The sequence below is a fragment of the Balaenoptera borealis genome (assembly GCF_965194805.1).
Source record: "Balaenoptera borealis genome assembly, chromosome: 9".
In the NCBI taxonomy this organism is placed as follows: Eukaryota; Metazoa; Chordata; class Mammalia; order Artiodactyla; family Balaenopteridae; genus Balaenoptera; species Balaenoptera borealis.
Genome location: NC_138873.1, coordinates 48,201,380 through 48,225,006, shown reverse-complemented (window position 1 = coordinate 48,225,006; position 23,627 = coordinate 48,201,380). Strand labels below are relative to the sequence as shown.

General features: G+C 41.7%; 1 protein-coding gene across 2 annotated transcripts in view; it reads left to right on the top strand.

Moving 5' to 3' along the window:
- The first annotated feature begins 527 nt into the window (after window positions 1-527).
- CCN6 (cellular communication network factor 6) overlaps window positions 528-23,627 on the top strand; it is a 27,446-nt gene continuing 4,346 nt past the window's right edge. Inside the window, exons 1-4 of one of the 2 annotated variants that reach the window (XM_082404877.1) lie at window positions 528-1,243; window positions 16,755-17,052; window positions 20,965-21,207; window positions 23,195-23,258. In XM_082404877.1, coding sequence (XP_082261003.1) covers window positions 1,196-1,243; window positions 16,755-17,052; window positions 20,965-21,207; window positions 23,195-23,258 — 653 coding nt within the window. In that variant the 5' untranslated portion in view covers window positions 528-1,195. The remainder of the gene's footprint in view (window positions 1,244-16,754; window positions 17,053-20,964; window positions 21,208-23,194; window positions 23,259-23,627) is intronic. The other variant, XM_082404876.1, reaches the window with a different exon arrangement.

The following is a 23,627-nucleotide window of genomic DNA, read 5'->3' as shown; positions in this document are numbered from 1 at the left end:
CCCAGGACCCCAGATTCCCCATTGTTGGCAGGAAGCCCAGTTTTTCCCCAGGTCTTGGGCTTGGGACTGAATGAGCGTCAGTCACTGTGTCCTTATACATAGAAACAAAGGTGAGCAGTGAGCCCAGGAGAGGCAACAGGTAAAGGGAGGATAGGTAACAGGTCAAAGGGAATAGAAACCGGCCCTAGGATGGGGGCGGGAAGATGGACCAGACACTGGATCCACAAGAAGATGAAGCCCCATCACAGATGCATGTCAAGACACACGGACAAAGACCAAGGTTGAGAAGCTGGGTAAGCAAAGGTCACGCACAACGGGACACAGGAGGACACGGGCTGGTGACCACACATGCCAGGGAGGTGAGAATTAGAAGGAGAGGGGGGTAAACATTTGTAATAAATTTAAAAAAAATCTTGATTTGTTAAATGAATGATTGCCACTAGTGTAATTGTCTTATCTTAGCCCCAAAAGATTGGGGTTAACTTTACTCTCATCTATCATGGGGCTAACTTTACTCTCATCTATCATGGGGCTGCAGCCACAGAAAGGGGCTTCTCTCAGGCCCTGTACTGCAGGCGTCCACCTGGGTTCAATCTACATTTTTTTTCCAAACCTAACCCACCTGCTATGAGAAACGTGCTGTAACGGAGGAAGTACAGGGCACTGTGAGTAGAAGCTGGGGAGTGAGGGAAGGCCTGTGGAAGCCTGTTACCATGTGGAGGGAGAAACCCAGATGGAGCAGGCTGTGATGGGGTGCTGTGAGCAGAGGCCAGGTTGGTACCCTGTGCTTGAGGACCGGGGAAAGCAAGCAGCACAGAGAGGCCTTGGAGAGGCAAACCCAGACGAGAGGCTGAGGGCAAGGCGGCTAACTGCGTCTAACTTCACCATTTTGCCCAAGGCGGGCTCTGATCTCTAGAGCAGGTGGGGCAGTTCCTCAAACAGAAGTCACCCCTGACCTGCCCTTCTCAGTCCCAGGAGGAGCGCGCTCCAGGCCACCGCGAAGGTAAATATGAGAAGAGTCGCCTGAAAGTAAACAGGGCAGTAAAAGGGATCCGGGAAAGCGAAAGCAGAGTCTGAGAGCGGGAGCACGAAGTCAGGAGCCGGGAGGTGGAGGCGTGGGTCCTTTTCTCCAGGAGACAGGGGAGCTTTGTGCGCTGGCCTCGCATCTCCGGCTGCGCGCGGCCGGGCCGGGGCCATGCGAGGACCGCTCCTCTCCACGCTTCTCCTGGCTGCGCTGTCACAGGTACGTCCTGGCTCTCCCACCACTCCTTCCCCCAGGGGATGCGGCGACTCCTATTTCCTCAGGTCAGAAATAAAAAGGAAGAGAAGATGGGGGAAGAAGAGGGATGCATTCCTTGTGGAAATACTTGCAGACGAATAGGGAGCCATTTTCCTCTCCGAATCGAGTCCTGTTTGGGTTCATTAGCTTCGGGAAAGAGTGAAAAACATTTCTCCCTTTCAGGTAAGGGCACCTAATCCTGCTTCCGATATGTTTGAACAGCTCCCAGATTTTCATACGGTGTAGTTTTTACTGGAGTCTGCTGGCACACGCACTTGGGGAGCGGCAGCCCTGCGGGCGGGCGGGGTGGCCGTGGTCCTCTGCGGGCGCCAGGCCGGGCAGAATGCACACAGAGCCGCCGGAAAAAGTGATCCTGACGGCTTTCTTCAGCTAAGCCTGTCCTTGTTGGAAAGGAGCTTTTCGGAGCAAACATTTATATTTTTAAAACATTCTATTTCTTTTTTCTTAACCCACGAGTTTTTCACTTTTCATGAAAAGGAATCAGTCCACGGGATTTTTAAATATTTCACGCAGCAGACCAAAGGGAAGTTTAATTTAATATGAGCAATTCTTTGCTTTAGTATTTTTTATTAAGGCCATTAAAACAGGGTGACTTATTTATGGATTTATTTACATGGTGGAGGTTTTCGCTAGCCCAGAAGACAGAGCTTTTGAAACGTGGTTATTTAGAATACAGGGATGTGTCTGTGAGTTCATTTGATTGAGGCAGTAAGTAGTAGATGTGTTTTAGAAAACAAGGGGTTGAAAATTGTTATATGTGGAGAGATTGAAGATTTTAAAAGGGTCATAACAAGAATGTCAGGGGTGCCATTATGTGGAGGGGTGCTTTTCCCCAGTAGGGGTGAGATGGGGCTGCCTATTGCCTATTCCAGTGCTCTTGAGAAAAACCCTGTCATTTTTGTTGACTGAGAACTACAGCATCTCCCTAAACAGCAAATATTCCAACAGAGAGAGATGTGCCCAAAGTAAAAAACTAAAACAAATACAAAAAGGGGTTATATAAAGAGCAACAAGAAAATATTATGCTTAATGGCAAAGTTAAGGGTCTGATAATACCTACCATTTATAGAAAATCTACTATGTGCCATGCACTTTAGTCATTATCTTAATCCTCAGGATAACCTTACAAAGTGGATATTATTAGCCCTGTTTTACAGAGGAGGATTGAAGCTCAAAGATCAAATAAATGAAAGTTATCTAAATCCCAGAGCTATACTAAAGCTCAGCTCTGTGGTCAAGACCCCTCATTGTTTCTGTTGTATTATTCTGATGATTCTTTTGTTGTCTTGAGCATTTGATTTTGAAAACAATCAAAATGTCTGAAGAAACAATTGTATACAGTTCTGTACATTTACCCACATATTTGCCATTTCTGAGACCCTTGATTTCTTCCTGTATTTCTTTTTTTTTTAAATTAATTAATTAATTAATTTATTTTTGGCTGTGTTGGGTCTTCGTTTCTGTGCGAGGGCTTTCTCTAGCTGTGGCGAGAGGGGGCCACTCTTCATCGCGGTGCGCGGGCCTCTCACTATCGCGGCCTCTCCCGTTGCCGAGCACGGGCTCCAGACGCGCAGGCTCAGTAGTTGTGGCTCACGGGCCTAGTTGTTCCGCGGCATGTGGGATCTTCCCAGACCAGGGCTCGAACCCGTGTCCCCTGCATTGGCAGGCAGATTCTCAACCACTGCGCCACCAGGGAAGCCCCCTTTTCCTGTATTTCTAAAGTACTATCTATTGTAACTTTCCCTTCAGACTGAAGAGCTTCCTTTAGTATTTCTTGTGGGACAGGTATGCTAGCAACAATTTCTCTCAGCTTTTGTGTATCTGGAAATGACTTTAATTTTACCTTCATTTTTAAAAGATAATTCCACTGGAGAAAGAACCTCAGGTTGACAGTTTTTTTTCTTCCAGCATTGTGTCTGGGGGCCTTGTTCTCCTTCTCCTCCTCCTTTTTTAAAGACATAGTTTTTTTTGGCGTGGTTTTAGGGTCATAGCAGGTTTTTGAGAGGAAGGTACAGAGATTTCCTGTGCACTGCCTGCCCTCCACCCGGATTATCAGTGTCCCCCACAAAAGTGGTACACTTGTTACAACTCATGAACCGCATTGGCACATCATAACCATCCAGAGTCCATCACTTACATTACGGTTCACTCTTGGTGTTGTACATTCTATGAGTTTGGACAGATGTATAATGGCATGTATCCACTCTGATAATATTGTACAGAGTATTTTCGCTGACCTAAAAGTCCTCTGTGCTCCACCTATTTATCCCTTCCCCCAACCCCTGGCAACCACTGATCTTTTTACTGTCTCCATAGTTTTGCCCTTTCCAGAATGTCATATAGTTGGAATCATACAGTATGTAGACTTTTCAGATTGGCTTCTTTCACTTAGTGATATGCATGTCTTTTCAAGGCTTGATAGCTCATTTTCTTTTAGCACTGAATAATGTTCCATTGTCTGGATGTATCACAGTTTATCCACTCACCTATTGAAGAACATCTTGGTTTCCTTCTTTTGATGAGAAGTCAGATCTCATACTTACTGTTATTCTCCTGTGTGTAATACTCCCCCTTTCTCAGACTGATTCCAAGATTTTCTCTTTATCCTTAGTTTTCAACTGTGTTACCTTGTGACCTTGGAGATCATATAGAAATGCTTCCAGACTGGAAAGATAAACAGGTGCCCCCAGGTGGGAAGTTTGGGGAGCAGGCACTCCATTAGAGGGAGCAACGTGAGGAAAAGCCTGGAGGAGAAACTGACCTGCTGCCTCTTGTCAGGTGCATGGCATAGGAGGAGAGTGCATTGAGTGCTACCGCTAGAGAGGAAGGCGGGGACCAGCACACAGAGGGTTTAGATACCATGCTCAGAAGTTTGGACCATATACTGGTGACAGTGGGGAGCCACTGAATGGGCTTCTAGGAGATGAGGAGTAAAATCAGATATAGTGTTTAAAAAAAAATTTTTTTTTAATTTTATTTATTTTTTATACAGCAGGTTCTTATTATCCATTTTATACATATTAGTGTATATATGTCGATCCCAATCTCCCAATTCATCCCACCACCACCACACCCCCGCCACTTTCCCCCCTTGGTGTCCATACGTTTGTTCTCTATATCTGTGTCTCTATTTCTGCCCTGCAAACAGGTTCATCTGTACCATTTTTCTAGGTTCCACATACATGCGTTAATATACGATATTTCTTTTTCTCTTTCTGACTTACTTCACTCTGTATGACAGTCTCTAGGTCCATCCATGTCTCTACAAATGACCCCACTTCGTTCCTTTTTATGGCTGAGTAATATTCCATTGTATATATGTACCACAACTTCTTTATCCATTCATCTGTTGATGGACATTTAGGTTGCTTCCATGACCTGGCTATTGTAAATAGTGCTGCAATGAACACTGGGGTGCATGTGTCTTTTTGAACTATGGTTTTCTCTGGGTATATGCCCAGTAGTGGGATTGCTGGGTCATATGGTAATTCTATTTTTAGTTTTTTAGGGAACCTCCATACTGTTCTCCATAGTGGCTGTATCAATTTACATTTCCACCAACACTACAAGAGGGTTCCCTTTTCTCCACACCCTCTCCAGCATTTGTTGTTTGTAGATATTCTGATGATGCCCATTCTAACTGGTGTGAGGTGATACCTCATTGTAGTTTTGATTTGCATTTCTCTAATATTTAATGATGTTGAGAAGCTTTTCATGTGCTTCTTGGCCATCTATATGTCTTCTTTGGAGAAATGTCTATTTAGGTCTTCTGCCCAGTTTTTTTTTTTTTTTTTAACATCTTTATTGGAGTATAATTGCTTTACAATGGTGTGTTAGTTTCTGCTTTATAACAAAGTGAATCAGTTATACATATACATATGTTCCCATATCTCTTCCCTCTTGCATCTCCCTTCCTCCACCCCTCCATATCCCACCCCTCTAGGTGGTCACAAAGCACCAAGCTGATCTCCCTGTGCTATGCGGTTGCTTCCCACTAGCTATCTATTTTACGTTTGGTAGCGTATATATGTCCATGCCACTCTCTCACTTCGTCACAGCTTACCCTTCCCCCTCCCCATATCCTCAAGTCCATTCTCTAATTGGTCTGTGTCTTTATTCCCATCTTACCACTAGGTTCTTTATGACCTTTTTTTTTTTTTCCCTTAGATTCCATATATATGTGTTAGCATACTGTATTTGTTTTTCTCTTTCTGACTTACTTCACTCTGTATGACAGACTCTAACTCCATCCACCTCACTACAAATAACTCAATTTCGTTTCTTTTTATGGCTGAGTAATATTCCATTGTATATATGTGCCACATCTTCTTTATCCATTCATCCGATGATGGACACTTAGGTGATTCCACGTCCTGGATATTGTAAATACAGCTGAAGTGAACATTTTGGTACATGACTCTTTTTGAATTATGGTTTTCTCAGGGTATATGCCCAGTAGTGGGATTGCTGCGTCATATGGTAGTTCTATTTTTAGTTTTTTAAGGAACCTCCATACTGTTCTCCATAGTGGCTGTATCAATTTACATTCCCACCAACAGTGCAAGAGGGTTCCTTTTCTCCACACCCTCTACAGCATTTATTGTTTCTAGATTTTTTGATGATGGCCATTCTGACCGGTGTGAGATGATATCTCATTGTAGTTTTGATTTGCATTTCTCTAATGATTAATGATGTTGAGCATTCTTTCATGTGTTTGTTGGCAATCTGTATATCTTCTTTGGAGAAATGTCTATTTAGGTCTTCTGCCCATTTTTGGATTGGATTGTTTGTTTTTTTGTTATTGAGCTGCATGAGCTGCTTGTAAATTTTGGAGATTAATCCTTTGTCAGTTGCTTCATTTGCAAATATTTTCTCCCATTCTGAGAGTTGTCTTTTGGCCTTGTTATGGTTTCCTTTGCTGTGCAAAAGCTTTTAAGTTTCATTAGGTCCCATTTGTTTATTTTTGTTTTATTTCCATTCCTCTAGGAGGTGGGTCAAAAAGGATCTTGCTGTGATTTATGTCACAGAGTGTTCTGCCTATGTTTTCCTCTAAGAGTTTGATAGTGTCTGGCCTTACACTTAGGTCTTTAATCCTTTTGAGTTTATTTTTGTGTATGGTGTTAGGGAGTGTTCTAATTTCATACTTTTACATGTACCTGTCCAGTTTTCCCAGCACCACTTATTGAAGAGACTGTCTTTTCTCCACTGTATATACTTGCCTCCTTTATCAAAGATAAGGTGACCATATGTGCGTGGGTTTATCTCTAGGCTTTCTATCCTGTTCCATTGATCTGTATTTCTGTTTTTGTGCCAGTACCATACTGTCTTGATTACTGTAGCTTTGTAGTATAGTCTGAAGTCAGGGAGCCTGATTCCTCCAGCTCCTTTTTTGGTTCTCAAGATTGCTTTGGCTGTTCGGGGTCTTTTGTGTTTCCATACAAAGTGTGAAGTTTTGTGTTCTAGTTCTGTGAAAAATGCCATTGGTAGTTTGATAGGGATTGCATTGAATCTGTAGATTGCTTTGGGTAGTAGAGTCATTTTCACAATGTTGATTCTTCCAGTCCAAGAACATGGTATATCTCTCCATCTATTTGTATCATCTTTAATTTCTTCCATCAGAGTCTTATAATTTTCTGCATACAGGTCTTTTGTCTCCTTAGGTAGGTTTATTCCTAGCTATTTTATTCTTTTTGTTGCAGTGGTAAATGGGAGTGTTTCTTAATTTCACTTTAAGATTTTTCATCATTAGTGTATAGGAATGCAAGAGATTTCTGTGCATGAATTTTGTATCCTGCTACTTTACCAAATTCATTGATTAGCTCTAGGAGTTTTCTGGTAGCATCTTTAGGATTCTCTATGTATAGTATCATGTCATCTGCAAACAGTGACAGCTTTACTTCTTTTCTGATTTGGATTCCTTTTATTTATTTTTCTTCTCTGATTGCTGTGGCTAAAACTTCCAAAACAATGTTGAATAATAGTGGTGAGAGTGGGCAACCTTGTCTTGTTCCTGATCTTAGTGGAAATGGTTTCAGTTTTTCACCATTGAGGATGATGTTGGCTGTGGGTTTGTCATATATGGCCTTTATTATGTTGAGGAAAGTTCCCTCTATGCCTACTTTCTGCAGGGCTTTTATCATAAATGGGTGTTGAATTTTGTCGAAAGCTTTCTCTGCATCTATTGAGATGATCATATGGTTTTTCTCCTTCAATTTGTTAATATGGTGTATCATGTTGATTTGCGTATATTGAAAAATCCTTGCATTCCTGGAATAAACCCCACTTGATCATGGTGTATGATCCTTTTAATGTGCTGTTGGATTCTGTTTGCTAGTATTTTGTTGAGGATTTTTGCATCTATGTTTATCAGTGATATTGGCCTGTAGTTTTCTTTCTTTGTGACATCTCTGTCTGGTTTTGGTATCAGGGTGATGGTGGCCTCGTAGAATGAGTTTGGGAGTGTTCCTCCCTCTGCAATATTTGGAAGAGTTTGAGAAGGATAGGTGTCAGCTCTTCTCTAAATGTTTTATAGAATTCGCCTGTGAAGCCATCTGGTCCTGGGCTTTTGTTTGTTGGAAGATTTTTAATCACAGTTTCAATTTCAGTGCTTGTGATTGGTCTGTTCATATTTTCTATTTCTTCCTGGTTCAGTCTCAGCAGGTTGTGCATGTCTAAGAATTTGTCCATTTCTTTCAGGTTGTCCATTTATTGGCATATAGTTGCTTGCAGTAATCTCTCATGATCCTTTGTATTTCTGCATTGTCAGTTGTTATTTCTCCTTTTTCATTTCTAATTCTATTGATTTGAGTCTTCTCCCTTTTTTTCTGGATGGGTCTGGCTAATGGTTTATCAATTTTGTTTATCTTCTCAAAGGACCAGCTTTTAATTTTATTGATCTTTGCTATCATTTCCTTCATTTCTTTTTCATTTATTTCTGATCTGATCTTTATGATTTCTTTCCTTCTGCTAACTTTGGGGTTTCTTTGTTCTTCTTTCTCTAATTGCTTTAGGTGCAAGGTTAGGTTGTTTATTTGAGATGTTTCCTGTTTCTTAAGGTAGGATTGTATTGCTATAAACTTCCCTCTTAAACTGCTTTTGCTGCATCCCATAGGTTTTGGGTCATCGTGTCTCCATTGTCATTTGTTTCTAGGTATTTTTTGATTTCCCCTTTGATTTCTTCAGTGATCACTTGGTTATTAAGTAGTGTATTGTTTAGCCTCCATGTGTTTGTATTTTTTACAGATCTTTTCCTGTAATTGATATCTAGTCTCATAGCATTGTGGTCAGAAAAGATACTTGATACGATTTCAATTTTCTTAAATTTACCAAGGCTTGATTTGTGACCCAAGATATGATCTATCCTGGAGAATGTTCCATGAGCACTTGAGAAAAATGTGTACTCTGTTGTTTTTGGGTGGAATGTCCTATAAATATCAATTAAGTCCATCTTGTTTAATGTATCATTTAAAGCTTGTGTTTCCTTATTTATTTTCATTTTGGATGATCTGTCCATTGGTGAAAGTGGGGTGTTAAAGTCCCCTACTATGATTGTGTTACTGTCGATTTCCCCTTTTATGGCTGTTAGCATTTGCTTTATGTATTGAGGTGCTCCTATGTTGGATGCATAAATATTTACAATTGTTATATCTTCTTCTTGGATCGATCCCTTGATCATTATGTAGTGTCCTTCTTTGTCTCTTGTAATAGTCTTTATTTTAAAGTCTATTTTGTCTGATATGACAATTGCTGCTCCAGCTTTCTTTTGATTTCCATTTGAATGGAATATCTTTTTCCATCCCCTCACTTTCAGTCTGTATGTGTCCCTAGGTCTGAAGTGGGTCTCTTGTAGACAGCATATATACGGGTCTTGTTTTTGTATTCATTCAGCCAGTCTGTGTCTTTTGGTGGGAGCATTTAATCCATTTACATTTAAGGTATTTATTGATATATATGTTCCTATTCCCATTTTCTTAAATGTTTTGGGTTTGTTATTGTAGGTGTTTTCCTTCTCTTGTGTTTCTTGCCTAGAGAAGTTCCTTTAGCATTTGTTGTAAAGCTGGTTTGGTGGTGCTGAACTCTCTCAGCTTTTGCTTGTCTGTAAAGGTTTTAATTTCTCCATCAAATCTGAATGAGATCCTTGCTGGGTAGAGTAATCTTGGTTGTAGGTTTTTCTCCTTCATCACTTTAAATATGTCCTGCCACTCCCTTCTGGCTTGCAGAGTTTCTGCTGAAAGATCAGCTGTTAACCTTATGGGGATTCCCTTGTGTGTTATTTGTTGTTTTTCCCTTGCTGCTTTTAATATGTTTTCTTTATATTTAATTTTTGATAGTTTGATTAATATGTGTCTTGGCGTGTTTCTCCTTGGATTTATCCTGTATGGGACTCTCTGTGCTTCCAGGGCTTGATTAATTATTTCCTTTCCCATATTAGGGAAGTTTTCAATGATAATCTCTTCACATATTTTCTCAGTCACTTTCTGTTTCTCTTCTTCTTCTGGGACCCCTATAATTCGAATGTTGGTGTGTTTAATGTTGTCCCAGAGGTCTCTGAGACTGTCCTCAGTTCTTTTCATTCTTTTTTCTTTATTCTGCTCTGCAGTAGTTATTTCCACTATTTTATCCTCCAGGTCACTTATCCGTTCTTCTGCCTCAGTTATTCTGCTATTTTTCCCTTCTAGAGTATTTTAAATTTCATTTATTGTGTTGTTCATCGTTGCTTGTTTCCTCTTTAGTTCTTCTAGGTCCTTGTTAAATGTTTCTTGCATTTTGTCTATTCTATTTCCAAGATTTTGGATCATCTTTACTATCATTATTCTGAATTCTTTTTCAGGTAGACTGCTTATTTCCTCTTCATTTGTTAGGTCTGGTGTGTTTTTACCTTGCTCCTTCATCTGCTGTGTGTTTTTCTGTCTTCTCTTTTTGCTTATCTTACTGTGTTTGGGGTCTCCTTTTCACAGGCTGCAGGTTCGTAGTTCCCGTTGTTTTTGGTGTCTGTCCCCAGTGGCTAAGGTTGGTTCAGTGGGTTGTGTAGGCTTCCTGATGGAGGGGACTAGTGCCTGTGTTCTGGTGGATGAGGCTGGATCTTGTCTTTCTGGTGGGCAGGTCCATGTCTGGTGGTGTGTTTTGGGGTGTCTGTGGCCTTATTATGATTTTAGGCAGCCTCTCTGTTAATGGGTGGGGCTGTGTTCCTGTCTTGCTAGTTGTTTGGCATAGGGTGTCCAGCACTGTAGCTTGCTGGTTGTTGAGTGAAGCTGGGTCTTGGTGTTGAGATGGAGATCTCTGGGAGATTTTCACCGTTTGGTGTTGCGTGGGGCTGGGAGGTCTCTTGTGGACCAGTGTCCTGAAGTTGGCTCTCCCACCTCAGAGGCACAGCCCTGATGCCTGGCTGGAGCACCAAGAGCCTTTCATCCACATGGCTCAGAATAAAAGGGAGAAAAAATAGAAAGAAAGAAAGAAAGAGGATAAAATAAAATAAAGTAAGATAAAATAATGTTATTAAAATAAAAAATAATTATTAAGAAAAAAATTTTTTTAAAGTAAAAAAAAGAAAAACAAAACTGACGGACAGAACCCTAGGACAAATGGTGAAAGCAAAGCTATACAGACAAAATCTCTCACAGAAGCGTACACATACACACTCACAAAAAGAGGAAAAGGGGAAAAAATAATATATCTTGCTCCCAAAGTCCACCTCCTCAATTTGGGATGATTTGTTGTCTATTCAGGTATTCCACAGATGCAGGGTACATCAAGTTGATTGTGGAGCTTTAATCCGCTGCTTCTGAGGCTGCTGGGAGAAATTTCCCTTTCTCTTCTTTGTTCGCACAGCTCCCAGGGTTCAGCTTTGGATTTGGACCCGCCTCTGTGTATAGATTGCCTGAGGGCGTCTGTTCTTCACTCAGACAGGATGGGGTTAAAGGAGCAGCTGCTTCGGGAGCTCTGGCTCACTCAGGCCGCGGGGAGGGAGGGGTACGGATGCGGGGCGAGCCTGTGGCTGCAGAGGCCGGCGTGCATTCTCCCGGGAAAGTTGTCCCTGGATCACGGGACCCTGGCAGTGGCGGGCTGCACAGGCTCCCGGGAGGGGAGGTGTGGAGAGTGACCTGTGCTCGCACACAGGCTTCTTGGTGGCGGCAGCAGCAGCCTTAGTGTCTCATGCCCGCCTCTGGGGTCCGCGCTGATCGCCGCGGCTCGCACCCGTCTCTGGAGCTCCTTTAAGCGGTGCTCTGAATCCCCTCTCCTCGTGCACCAGGAAACAAAGAGGCAAGAAAAAGTCTCTTGCCTCTTCGGCAGCTCCAGACCTTTTCCCGGACTCCCTCCTGGCTAGCTGTGGCGCACTAACCCCTTCAGGCTGTGTTCACGCTGCCAACCCCAGTCCTCTCCCTGGGATCCGACCACCGAAGCACGAGCCTCAGCTCCCAGCCCCCGCCCACCCCGGCGGGTGAGCAGACAAGCCTCTCGGGCTGGTGAGTGCTGGTCGGCACCAATCCTCTGTGCGGGAATCTCTCCACTTTGCCCTCCGCACCCCTGTGGCTGCGCTCTCCTCCGTGGCTCCGAAGCTTTCCCCCTCCGCCACCTGCAGTCTCTGCCTGTGAAGGGGCTTCCTAGTGCGTGGAGACCTTTCCTCCTTCACAGCTCCCTCCCACTGGTGCAGGTCTGTCCGTATCCTTTTGTCTCTGTTTTTTCTTTCTTCTTTTGCCCTACCCAGGTACGTGGGGAGTTTCTTGCCTTTTGGGAGGTCTGAGGTCTTCTGCCAGCATTCAGTGGGTGTTCTATAGGAGCAGTTCCACGTGTAGATGTATTTCTGATGTATCTGTGGGGAGGAAGGTGATCTCCGCATCTTACGCTTCTGCCATCTTCTCCTCTCTCTCTTCTGCCCAGTTTTGGATTGGGTTGTTTGTTTTTTTAATATTGAGCTGCATGAGCTGTTTATATATTTTGGAGATTAATCCTTTGTCCATTGATTGGTTTGCAAATATTTTCTTCCATTCTGAGGGTTGTCTTTTCGTCTTGTTTGTAGTTTCCTTTGCTTTGCAGAAGCTTTGAAGTTTCCTTAGGTCCCATTTATTTTTGTTTTTATTTCCATTACTCTAGGTGGTGGATCAAAAAAGATCTTGCTGTGATTTATGTCAAAGAGTGTTCTTCCTATGTTTTCCTCTATGAGTTTTATAGTGTCCGGTCTTACATTTAGGTCTGTAATCCATTTTGAGTTTATTTTTGTGTATGGTGTTAGGGAGTGTTCTAATTTCATTCTTTTACATGCAGCTGTCCAGTTTTCCCAGCACCACTTATTGAAGACACTGTCTTTTCTCCATTGTATATCCTTGCCTCCTTTGTCATAGATTAGTTGACCATAGGTGCGTGGGTTTTTCTCTGGGCTTTCTATCCTGTTCCATTGATCTATATTTCTGTTTTTGTGCCAGTACCATATTGTCTTGATTACTGTAGCTTTGTAGTATAGACTGAAGTCAGGGAGTCTGATTCTTCCAGCTCTGTTTTTTTTCCCTCAAGACTGCTTTGGCTATTTGCGGTCTTTTGTGTGTCCGTACAAATTTTATTTGTGAATTCTATCAAACACTTAAAGAAGAGCTAACATCCATCATTCTCAAACTCTTCCAAAAAATTGCAGAGGAAGGAACACTCTCAAACTCATCCTATGAGGCCACCATCACCCTAATACCAGAACCAGACAAAGATACTACAAAAAAAGAAAATTAGAGACCAATATCATTGATGAATATAGATGCAAAAATCCTCAACAAAATACTAGCAAACAGAATCCAACAACACATTAAAAGGATCATACACCATGATCAAGTGGGATTTATCCCAAGGATGCAAGGATTCTTCAATATACAGAAATCAATCAATGTGATACACCATATTAACAAATTGAAGAATAAAAACCATATGATCATCTCAATAGATGCAGGAAAAGCTTTTGACATAATTCAAGACCCATTTATGATAAAAACTCTCCAGAAACTGGGCATAGAGGGAACCTACCTTAATGTAATAAAGGCCACATACGACAAGCCCACAGCAAACATCATTCTCAATGGTGAAAAACTGAACACATTTCCTCTAAGATCAGGAAGAAGACAAGGATGTCCACTCTTGCCACTATTATTCAACATAGTTTTGGAAGTCCTAGCCACGGCAATCAGAGAAGGAAAAGAAAAGGAATACAAATTGGAAAAGAAGAAGTAAAACTGTCACTGTTTGCAGATTACATGATACTATACATAGAGAATCCTAAAGATGCTACCAGAAAACTATTAGAGCTAATTAATGAATTTGGTAAAGTTGCAGGATACAAAATTCATGCACAGAAATCTCTTGCATTCCTATACACTAATGATGAAAGAGAAATTAAGGAAACAGTCCCATTTACCACTGCAACAAAAAGAATAAAATACCTAGGAATAAACCTACCTAGGGAGACAAAAAACCTGTATGCAGAAAACTATAAGACACTGATGAAAGAAATTAAAGATGATACAAACAGATGGAGAGATATACCATGTTCTTGGATTGGAAGAATCAATACTGTGAAAATGACTATACTACCCAAAGCAATCTACAGATTCAATGCAATCCCTATCAAATTACCAATGGCATTTTTTACAGAACTAGATACAGTGTTTTTTGTTTGGTTTTGTTTTTTTTGTGGAGATGCTGGGGACCGACAGATATGTTTTTTAAGAGCTCCTTAAAGCTGTGACGTGGTAGATTTGTTGAAGTCATTCTTGAGGGAGGGAGACCGGTTAGGAACTTACTGCAGTAGTACTTGGTAGCAGTAAAAATGAGGGAAGGGTGACTAGTTTTAGGGCTATAAGGATGATAAGCAGGATTAGTTGTTAAATGACTATGGGAGGTGGGGGAGAGGAAGATGACCTGGATGACTCCTAGCTTCCTATCTCCAAGGTATGGAGAAGCTGTCTCGGGTGGGTGGGGCAATGTTGAGTTTGGGCCGTGAGTTTTTCCTGTAGGATGTTCTAGTGGAGACGTCCAGTAGGCAGCCAGCTATATGGGTCTGCACTCAGCGGAGCAGTTCTGGATGGAAATTTAGATTTGAAGCTGCATAGTGTCGAAAATGAAGGCAAGGGGGTGGATGAGATGGTCAAGAGACAGTGTGCAGGGTGAGAACAGCAATACATTAAGGTCATGAAACACCAGTGAGCTTAAATCTAAGTCAAATGCAGGGTAACAGGAGCCTGCAAAGGAGATTGAGACAGTATGTCCAGAGGTAGGGGTAGAACTGGGCAGGGAGATGGGGCTGGTGTCATGAAAGCCAAGAATTGAGAGTCCAACACTTAGAGAGGGGAGGACGGAATGTTCATGAACATGAGCCCAGCTGAGAGGCCACCGAACCCGGCAAGGGGTCCCTGGTAACCACGTCTGAACCTGGGCAAGAATGAGAAGCAGGCACTCACTATTTGTAGCCTTGATATTCTGCTCCTCTACATTTGGAATTTCCATTGCTCCTCCAGAAGCCCAGCACTGTATCCTCAAAGTCTATTCTCACATGGTATATTCAACTCAAATAGTAGCTGTAAGTGTTACTCCAGGGAATACATGTCTCATCAGTGGTAAGAAAAAAGGCTGAAGATTTAATGGTGGAATTTCAAACAGATACCTTTAAATGTAGGGTTGTTTGTTTAGTTTTTTTTTTCTGATTCTGACTTTCTTTTTCATTGTCCAAACTTTTTCTTTTTTTTTATTAGCTATCTATTTTATACATATTAGTGTATATATGTCAATCCCAATCCCTCAATTCATCCCCCCCCACCGCTTTCCCCACTTGGTGTCCCTTAAATGTAGGGTTTTTGAGTTGGAAAGAGGTTTAGGATGTCTGAATCAGTCCAACTGCCTTCAGTTCCATCAGATAAAAATTGAGAGTTAATTACAGAAATTACTTGCCAGGTACTGTGCTAAGTGCCAGTTGTACACCAGCAAGTGAACCTCAAGTCCCTGTGGTTGGGTAACTTTAGGGTGAGTGGAGAAGACAGGCACTTATACACTAACTTCAGTACACCGACAGGTAAAAGGGAGCATGGAGAGGTTATAGAAAGTCTTCTGGAGAAGGTGGTAACTCAGTGAAGGAGTGGGGGCAGGTGAAGAAGGTTACAGGTAGAAGGAACAGCCTCAGATATGCAGGGAACCGCAGGCACTTTCATTTGCTAGAAGCTAAGGAATCTAAGGAACGCAAGAGACGAGGAGGGCCCTGAATGCTGTGCTCAGGAGCTTGGACTTCCCTGCAGGTCACTGACGTAAGGGTGTGAGGGATGAAGGAGATGGAACAGGTGAGGGTGATCTCAGTTTCCTGGCTTGGGGATCTCAGGGGATGATGCCACCATTCACTAAAATGGGGACTAGCTGAGAGCAGTTTCTTGTGGGGAGGGAGAAAGTGAGGTGCTTGTGGGACATCAAAGTGGGATATACCCCGTAGAGATGAATGAGTTAGTTGTGAGGTCAGGGGGGAGAGTCTGGGCTGGAGAGGAAAAACAGACGCAGAGATTCAGTGATCTGTTCAATATCAAAGCTCGTTGGTGGCAAGACCTGGCCTAGGGAAGGGAGGAAGGTAAGGATTGAGAGCTCAGGCTCTGGAAGCTGCCTGCCTGGTGTAAGTCCCTCTTCTTCCACTTACTTGATATGTGACCTGGAGTAGGTTAAGCAATCAGAGCCCCATAGTCCTCCCTTGTAAAACGGGGTGTATTGTTTCCTATTGCTACTGAATAAATTGCTACAATCTTCAAACAGCACAGATTTATTTTCTTCCAGTTCTGGCATCTGTAGTCTGGAAACAGAGCTAAAATCAAGGCAGGGCTGTGTTCCTTCCGGGGAGTCTAGGGGAGAATCTGTTCTTTGCCTTTTCCAGCTTTTTTAAGCTGCCTGCATTCCTTGGCTTGTGATCCCCCCCCTTCAGCAGCAGCATTGTGTTACCTCTGCTTCTAGCATCACATCTTCTCTGACACACCTGCCTCTCTCCTTCCCTTGTAAGGAAGAGTAGATTGGAGGGGAGAATTGGGAGTTTGTTTTTGGTCATGTGAAGTTTGCTATGCCTGTCAAATATCTAAGTGGAGGTCTGTTAAGTAGGCAGTTTGAGTTCAGAAGAGAGGCCTGGGTGGAGATATGAGATACAGTGAGGGAAGTTACTTCAGAGGTCTTTACCCACAGGGGGTTCCAGTGTTTAGAGATGAAGATGATGAGAAGAAACTAGCAGAGGAGACTGAGAAGGAGCCATCAGTGAGAAAGGAGAAGTAAGAGTCACGTGTCGGAAGCTGAGTGCAGAAAAGTTTAAGGAGCGAGTGATCATGTCAAATACTGATAGATACTATTATTATTACAATTCACCACACTATATTCTCGTAATCTGGGGGAAATCTGTTTCTAGAAAACCTCTGAAATTAGTTTGCGGAACCATTTCTAACATCACCTTTGTTGTCAAATGAAGTTCTACCGCAGGGCCCAAGGCACTGGGCTATTAGACACAGCACCCGAAGGAAGGCCTGGTGAGGTAGCAGAAGTGCACCATCGTCAACAGTTTTGTCACTGGCCCTGTCAGTGCGCTCACCAGAAGCCCAGCTGCCCTCCTGGAGTGAGCCTGGTGAGGGATGGCTGTGGATGCTGTAAAATCTGTGCCAGGCAACCAGGGGACACCTGCAACGAGGCTGACCTCTGCGACCCCCACAAAGGGCTGTACTGTGACTACTCAGCAGACGGGCCTAGGTACGAGACCGGAGTGTGTGCATGTAAGTGTTTCCTTCTGCACTGGCTGGCGAATGTGGAGTCTAGACAGGATTTTTGTCTGCAATTGTTACTTTGGAATAATCAGCTTAATGTGACTAACTATGAGGTGGGTTTAGTTTCCATGCACCAGTGAGACTAGCCTTCTCGTACTGGACACCATGTGAAACGAGCAGATGTTACACACACATTCAGAAACCTGTTACTTTTATTGCATTGAAATGATCTTGCAGTTCTTCTCAGGTAATTGCTTTTAATGATAAAAATAGGAGAAATTATGTAAACAGTCTGACTCATTAAAGTGCCACAAATGACAGCTTTCGTTAATACTGTCAGAAGCAATCTGAATTCAACCTTTTCTGTGACTAAAAGATAATCTTTTTTAAAATGTAAGGATGTATATCTAGTATTCAGACATACAGCTTTAATCTCAGCCTTCCCAACTAACCATCAAGTTACTGTACTTTTAAAATTTATTTGTTTTTTTTTTTTAATTTTTGGCTGCGTTGGGTCTTCGTTGCTGCACACGGGCTTTCTCTAGTTGCAGCGAGTGGGGGCTTCTCTTGTTGCAGAGCACGGCCTAGAGCTCGCAGGCTCTAGAGCACAGGCTCAGTAGCTGTGGCGCCCGGGCTTAGTTGCTCCACAGCATGTGGGATCTTCCCGGACCAGGGCTCGAACCCATGTCGCCTGCATTGGCAGACGGATTCTTAACCACTGCGCCACCAGGGAAGCCCAAGTTACTGTACTTTTTACTGAGGCACATTTGTAAAAAAGAAGGTAGGGGCACCCCAAATCACAACAGGATCCTCAGCTTTGTGGGCCTTAGCTCTGCAGACTGCTTGAGACCATCTAAACCTATGCCTTGACAATAATTCAGGATACCGATTTATTGAGGATTAAAAAATAAAATTTCTAAGGGAAGCGAAATACTCATGTCAGCTGGGTGGTTAAGTTACTCTGTAGAAAAGTCTAAGTGGGAAGGAAAACTACTAGCAGAAGTTTGGTTGTAAGTATGGAATGAGAGCACATCTCTGGAGTTGGACTGAATGTGTGGAACAGTTCAAGCTGATAGCCTGATGCCCCTGTCAGCACTTGACTATTGTATATTGGTTAAGAATGTAGGCTCTGGGTTCAAATTCTGAGTTCTGTCTGCTGAGTGACCTTGATCAAGTTGCTTAACCTCTCTGTGCCTCAGTTATATCATATGTACTTCCTATTTTATAGAGTTATTAGGAGGATCAAATGAAATGAAGACACAAAACCCAAAACACCTAACACAATATCTGGTATGTAGTAAATTCTCAAAAATGTTAGCTATTACTTATGGAAATTCAACAGGAAAAACATGATCTATCAGACTCTGGCATTCAGGAGACCCCTTTCTCCCAAACAGTGCCAGGCAAGGTATTTCATTAACCTAACAAACACTTAGTGAGCATCCGCTACTGAGCTAGACACTGTGACCAGCAGGTGGGGCACAACAGGGAAAAGAGAGATACAGGTCCTGCCCTCACGGAGTCAAAGTTTATTGTGTCAGACAGATCTTTCCACAAGTAACTTTATGTACAATGGGATGAGTATTGTAACAGAGCACAGCCATGAGGATGGGGGTGGGGATGATCTATAACTGGGGTCACAAACTATGGCTCAGGGACCAAATCCGCCCCACAGTCTGTTTCTGTAAATAATGTTTTATCAGAGAACAGCCACACCAGTTCAGTTACATACAGTCTGTGGCTGCTTTACAATAGCAGGGTCTAGTAGTTGCAACAGAGACCGAATATAAAGGCTTAAGATATAACTTTACAGAGAATGTGCTGATTCATCATATAGAACAATGGTTTTTAAACTTTTTTTTGGTCTGAGGATCCCTTTAGTCTTAGAAATTAATGAGGACCCAAAGAGCTTTTGTTTATGTGAGTTATCTCTTCGTATTTAATGGATTAGAAGTTTAAAAATATTTACTAATACATTAAAAAAAACCAAACCCATTGCAAATTAGTAAGAATAATATATTATTTGTGGAAAAATTTTACTTTAAAAACAAAGAAATTTAGAGAAGAGTGGAAGTGGAATTGTTTTACATTTTTGCAAATCTCTCTAATGCCTAGCTTAACAGAAGATAGATTCTTACATCTGCTTCTGCATTCAATATATTGCTATATGTTGTTTTAGTTTGGAATATATGGAGGGATTCCAGCCTCACACAGATACGCTGTTGGAAAAGGAAGGAATATTTTAACAGACTTTTCAGATAATTGTGAATATTCTTTTTTCATATTATATTAAAACTTGAGCAGTGGAGTTTCTTAAAAATTAGCTGCATCACTGCTAATCATGTGGAATCGGAAACCAAATCAATGAACTTTTCAAACCCTGTGACATTAAAATACATTCCTCTATTCAACGACCCACTTGGAATGGGGCTTTTCCTCATGTATAATTTTGTAGTACCATGCATTGGTTATTTGGAAAATACCAGTTTGGAACAATGGGTTATATAGATATTTTTAAAAATCACATTAGTTAGTACCAAAATTATCAGAAAAGTCTACATATTGGGTAGCTATAAAGATCTCAGTGGTGGACACAAGTTTTACAAAATTCTAATTTTTGCTCAAAAGCTTAAATTCTGTCACTGGCAACAAGTACTGTCCGTTGTTTTCCTTGAAGTGACAGGCTTGTTTTGTTGATTTTCAAGAAAATGTCTGCCAAATACCCAAGTCTGAATAACCATGAGGTATCTGTCAATCATTTCTTCAGGGGAAATTACCACTAAAAAAGTGGTTAGTTCGGCCCACAACTCAAACAATAACATAGGTGCTTTTCCTCGAGATAACTATTGTACTTTGGTACAATATCTAGAGAAAGGCTCTACGTAACTTCCTGTTTTGTCACACAGAATATTAAAAAGACATGTATATTTGATCACTCAGATTTAATAAAATTAGTACTTTTTACTGTGTCATTAAGGACATTCTTAGGTAGAACTAAGAACTTTAAAAAACAGTATGTTTATGTACAAGTGTATGGCAAGGAAAAATAGTGACTAACCTGTACAGTTTGATTCACGCTAAAGTGCCAGCAGCAGTTTTAGCCACTGCTGCTTTTGCATCATCAGTACAAATGTCAACACAGTGAAGTCAGTCACATCTTAGTATTCTGAAAAGGTTTTGACCTTGCAGTATTGTAAACAAATTATGATTTCTTCACCCATTCACTTATCCTAACTTCCTAGGACTATATCCCAGCCTGCTGCTGCGCATCTGGGGATGTCTGTCTCACCAGCCATCAGCCCAGCTCTGAGGTTTACAGTCGTTATCCCAGTGCTATACTCATAGTGATTATTTTTTAAAATAAATTTATTTATTTATTTATTTTTGGCTGTGTTGGGTCTTTGTTTCTGTGTGAGGGCTTTCTCTAGTTGCGGCGAGCGGGGGCCACTCTTCATCGCGGTGCGCGGGCCTCTTACTATCGCGGCCTCTCTTGTTGCAGAGCACAGACTCCAGACGCGCAGGCTCAGTAGTTGTGGCTCACGGGCCTAGTTGCTCCGTGGCATGTGGGATCTTCCCAGACCAGGGCTCGAACCCGTGTCCCCTGCATTGGCAGGCGGATTCTCAACCACTGCACCACCAGGGAAGCCCCACTCATAGTGATTTTTTATTAACTTTACTCAAGAACAGGGAACAGGGTCTTAATTTTGAAGGTGACTACTCAGGGCTGATAATCTATGATATAATGAAAATGTCTCATTTTCACTTTTTACAGATGTTCTGTGAAGGAGGTTTCAGATGTGGCCTAAAAAATTGAGAACTGTATTTCATAAAGGAGATAGCAATTTCCTCTATGGTTTACAACTGGAAGTCTAGACTATCAGTTATGACTTCTTTGGTGATTTTGCTCTTTTCTCTTTTCAGACCTTGTAGCTGTGGGATGTGAGTTCAACAGGGTACATTATCATAATGGCCAAGTGTTTCAGCCCAATCCCCTGTTTAGCTGCCTCTGTGTGAGTGGGGCCATTGGATGCACACCTCTGTTCATACCAAAGCCGGCTGACAGGCACTGCTCTAGGGCTAAAGGTGGAAAGAAGACTGATCAGTCAAAATGTGGCCTGGGGTCATCACAACAGCAGCTGTCAACAAGCTACAAAACAATGCCAGGTACTCATAAGTAGAACTCTCTCTCATGTATGACTTTGCCTGGTTTTCTTTCATGTTCCTTTTATGTACCATAGGAACTAAGTAGGTACTTACTGATTGGTGATCAGTGTGAGTGTGCCATCATACTCAGTCTCTACCTCAGGCAGGTATGCTCTGAGTATCTGAAAAGGGAACTTTATAATGTTTTAGATTTTTTCCTTTTTTTTTGGCCACGCAGCTCATGGGATTTCAGTTCCCTGACCAGGGATTGAACCCACGCGACAGCAGAGAGAGGGCTGAATCCTAACCACTAGATCACCAGGGAACTCCCCAAATATTCCAGTCTTTGAAAGCTCTACTAGGTCAGGAAAACTCTTCTAAACTCTTACTACCTCTACTTATTTCCATTTAACCTCTTCTCAGGAAAACTGACCAAATATTATCCACATGTACCCTGGCCTAGAAAAACTTTTATCTGTATTGTTCTATTATGGGCAAGAGGTATGAACCATCCAGTGCCAAAAATTTCCAAAGGTAACTTTTCCATATGGTAAAAGCAGAAATGGAAGGCTATGATCAAAAATATTTGAGGGTACATTGATTTGTAAACATTTCTAAAAACAGATAAAACTAATATAAAATTACCCTTTCATTCACTGAAAATGAAGCTTAACAATTACCAACTTCTCTAAATAAATGTGCACACAGGCATTTTTAAGTAGGTTACCCAGGTATGTGTGTAGTCAGAAACTTGTAATGAGAATCTTTATTACTCATCTGGAGCATCTGGCCATTTACAGTTGGCATCAGTATATTCATAAACCTTGTAGTTTGGTCTGCTCTAAGCTAGCATCTTATTTAGGTGCCAGGGATTTTTGGGGACAGGAGTTTCAAAAATGCCAGCAGATGAAGCACAGGTGAGGAAGGACTCAAAAAGGGCAATATTGATGCCTGGTTATTATTCACATCTGTGCTTTCATCCAGAAATTAAGAATGCCTTTTTCTTGAAATTTGGAGCTTAGTAAATGAAAGGTGCCATGGAAATATGGAATACTTATGTATGCTAAAGACTCCTGAATTCACTTATGTGGATAGTTAATAAAAGCAACTATAATCAGAGAAATGAGTTAGATCTTTAAAAACTAATTCTTAAAGGAACATCCTCTGGGATTCCAATTATGCCAATTAATTCAAAAAACTTTAACAGGTTACGGCAAATCGGCATTCACCATCCCTGGTTTTCAGCTAACTGCGTGATACTGCTAACGCTCTAAAACTTTTGAAAATATAAGCCAAATTGTTTTTTTTAACACACGTACAAGAACAGTTGATTTTCTGCATTGGATCTTAGTGACTCAGTGTTAAGTTCTTAGAACCCATGCGTGAACCTCCCTGGTGAGACCACCGTAGAACAGCAGTTGTCCCCAAGGCCAGGCCTTTGGGTCACGGTCAAGTTGGTCTCATTTGTGAAGTCAGAGCAGTTTCAGTGGATTCACTTGGAACCTGGTTGGAGGAGGTGTCAGATGGTCATTCTTAGTGGTCAGTACTTTGCTACAAAAAATGAGAAAATCTCCCAAGTGCTCTCTGGTAATTAAAATATAGGCCTAGATATGTTTCAAAGGAAGTATATGTTCAGTTTAATGTCTCTCCTCTGCTTAACTTTGAAACTGTACTTATGGGCCCAAACAGGAGTTTGCTTTCAAAGTTGAGCACAATGACACATGCACACTTTAAGATATATTTGTGATAGTAATTTATATACTTAATTAATTCGACAGTCTACGGTTGGAATCTAGCTTTTGCTTGGTCAGCAGGAAGCATGCAATGACATAATGCCCCTATGCTTTTCTCACTGCTCACCAAACACTGAACTTGTACTTTGAAAATTTCTTCTAGTTTTCTTGCCCTTTAATGAATGTTAAGCAAATTCCTGAACTGCAGCTCTTGGCTTAACTCTAAGGGGGGTTCTTGGTAATATGATAATCTAACCTACCTTTATTTATTGCAGATGCATGCCAAGCTTTTAACCTGCTTCCTGTGCTGAGGTCTTTAAACTGTTGTCTACCTTCCAGGTATCTCCATTTTTCTGCTTCCTCTCCCTCAGTTCTGTGTGCAATGGCAAGATCCTACTGTAATAACACTGACAACAGTTTTATTCAAAGATAGCACATACTTCAAAGTGACTGTTCTCTATCAAGAAGGCATTTTTTTTGGGGGGGGGGTTCCTTTTTAAGTTGATATTTTAAAGTAATGTAGCCTGAACTTTGCTGTGTTAATTGCAGACTCAAATCTCCACCTTACTCCCAAAGCACCCACTTTAGGATGCATATTAACCTGAAGGAAATGCTTTGAGACAATGAACCAATTAGCAGTTTGCTTAAAATGAACCAAGTGCCTGATTCATTCATGAGCAGGAGGAAAGCTCCCCATGGATTTACAAG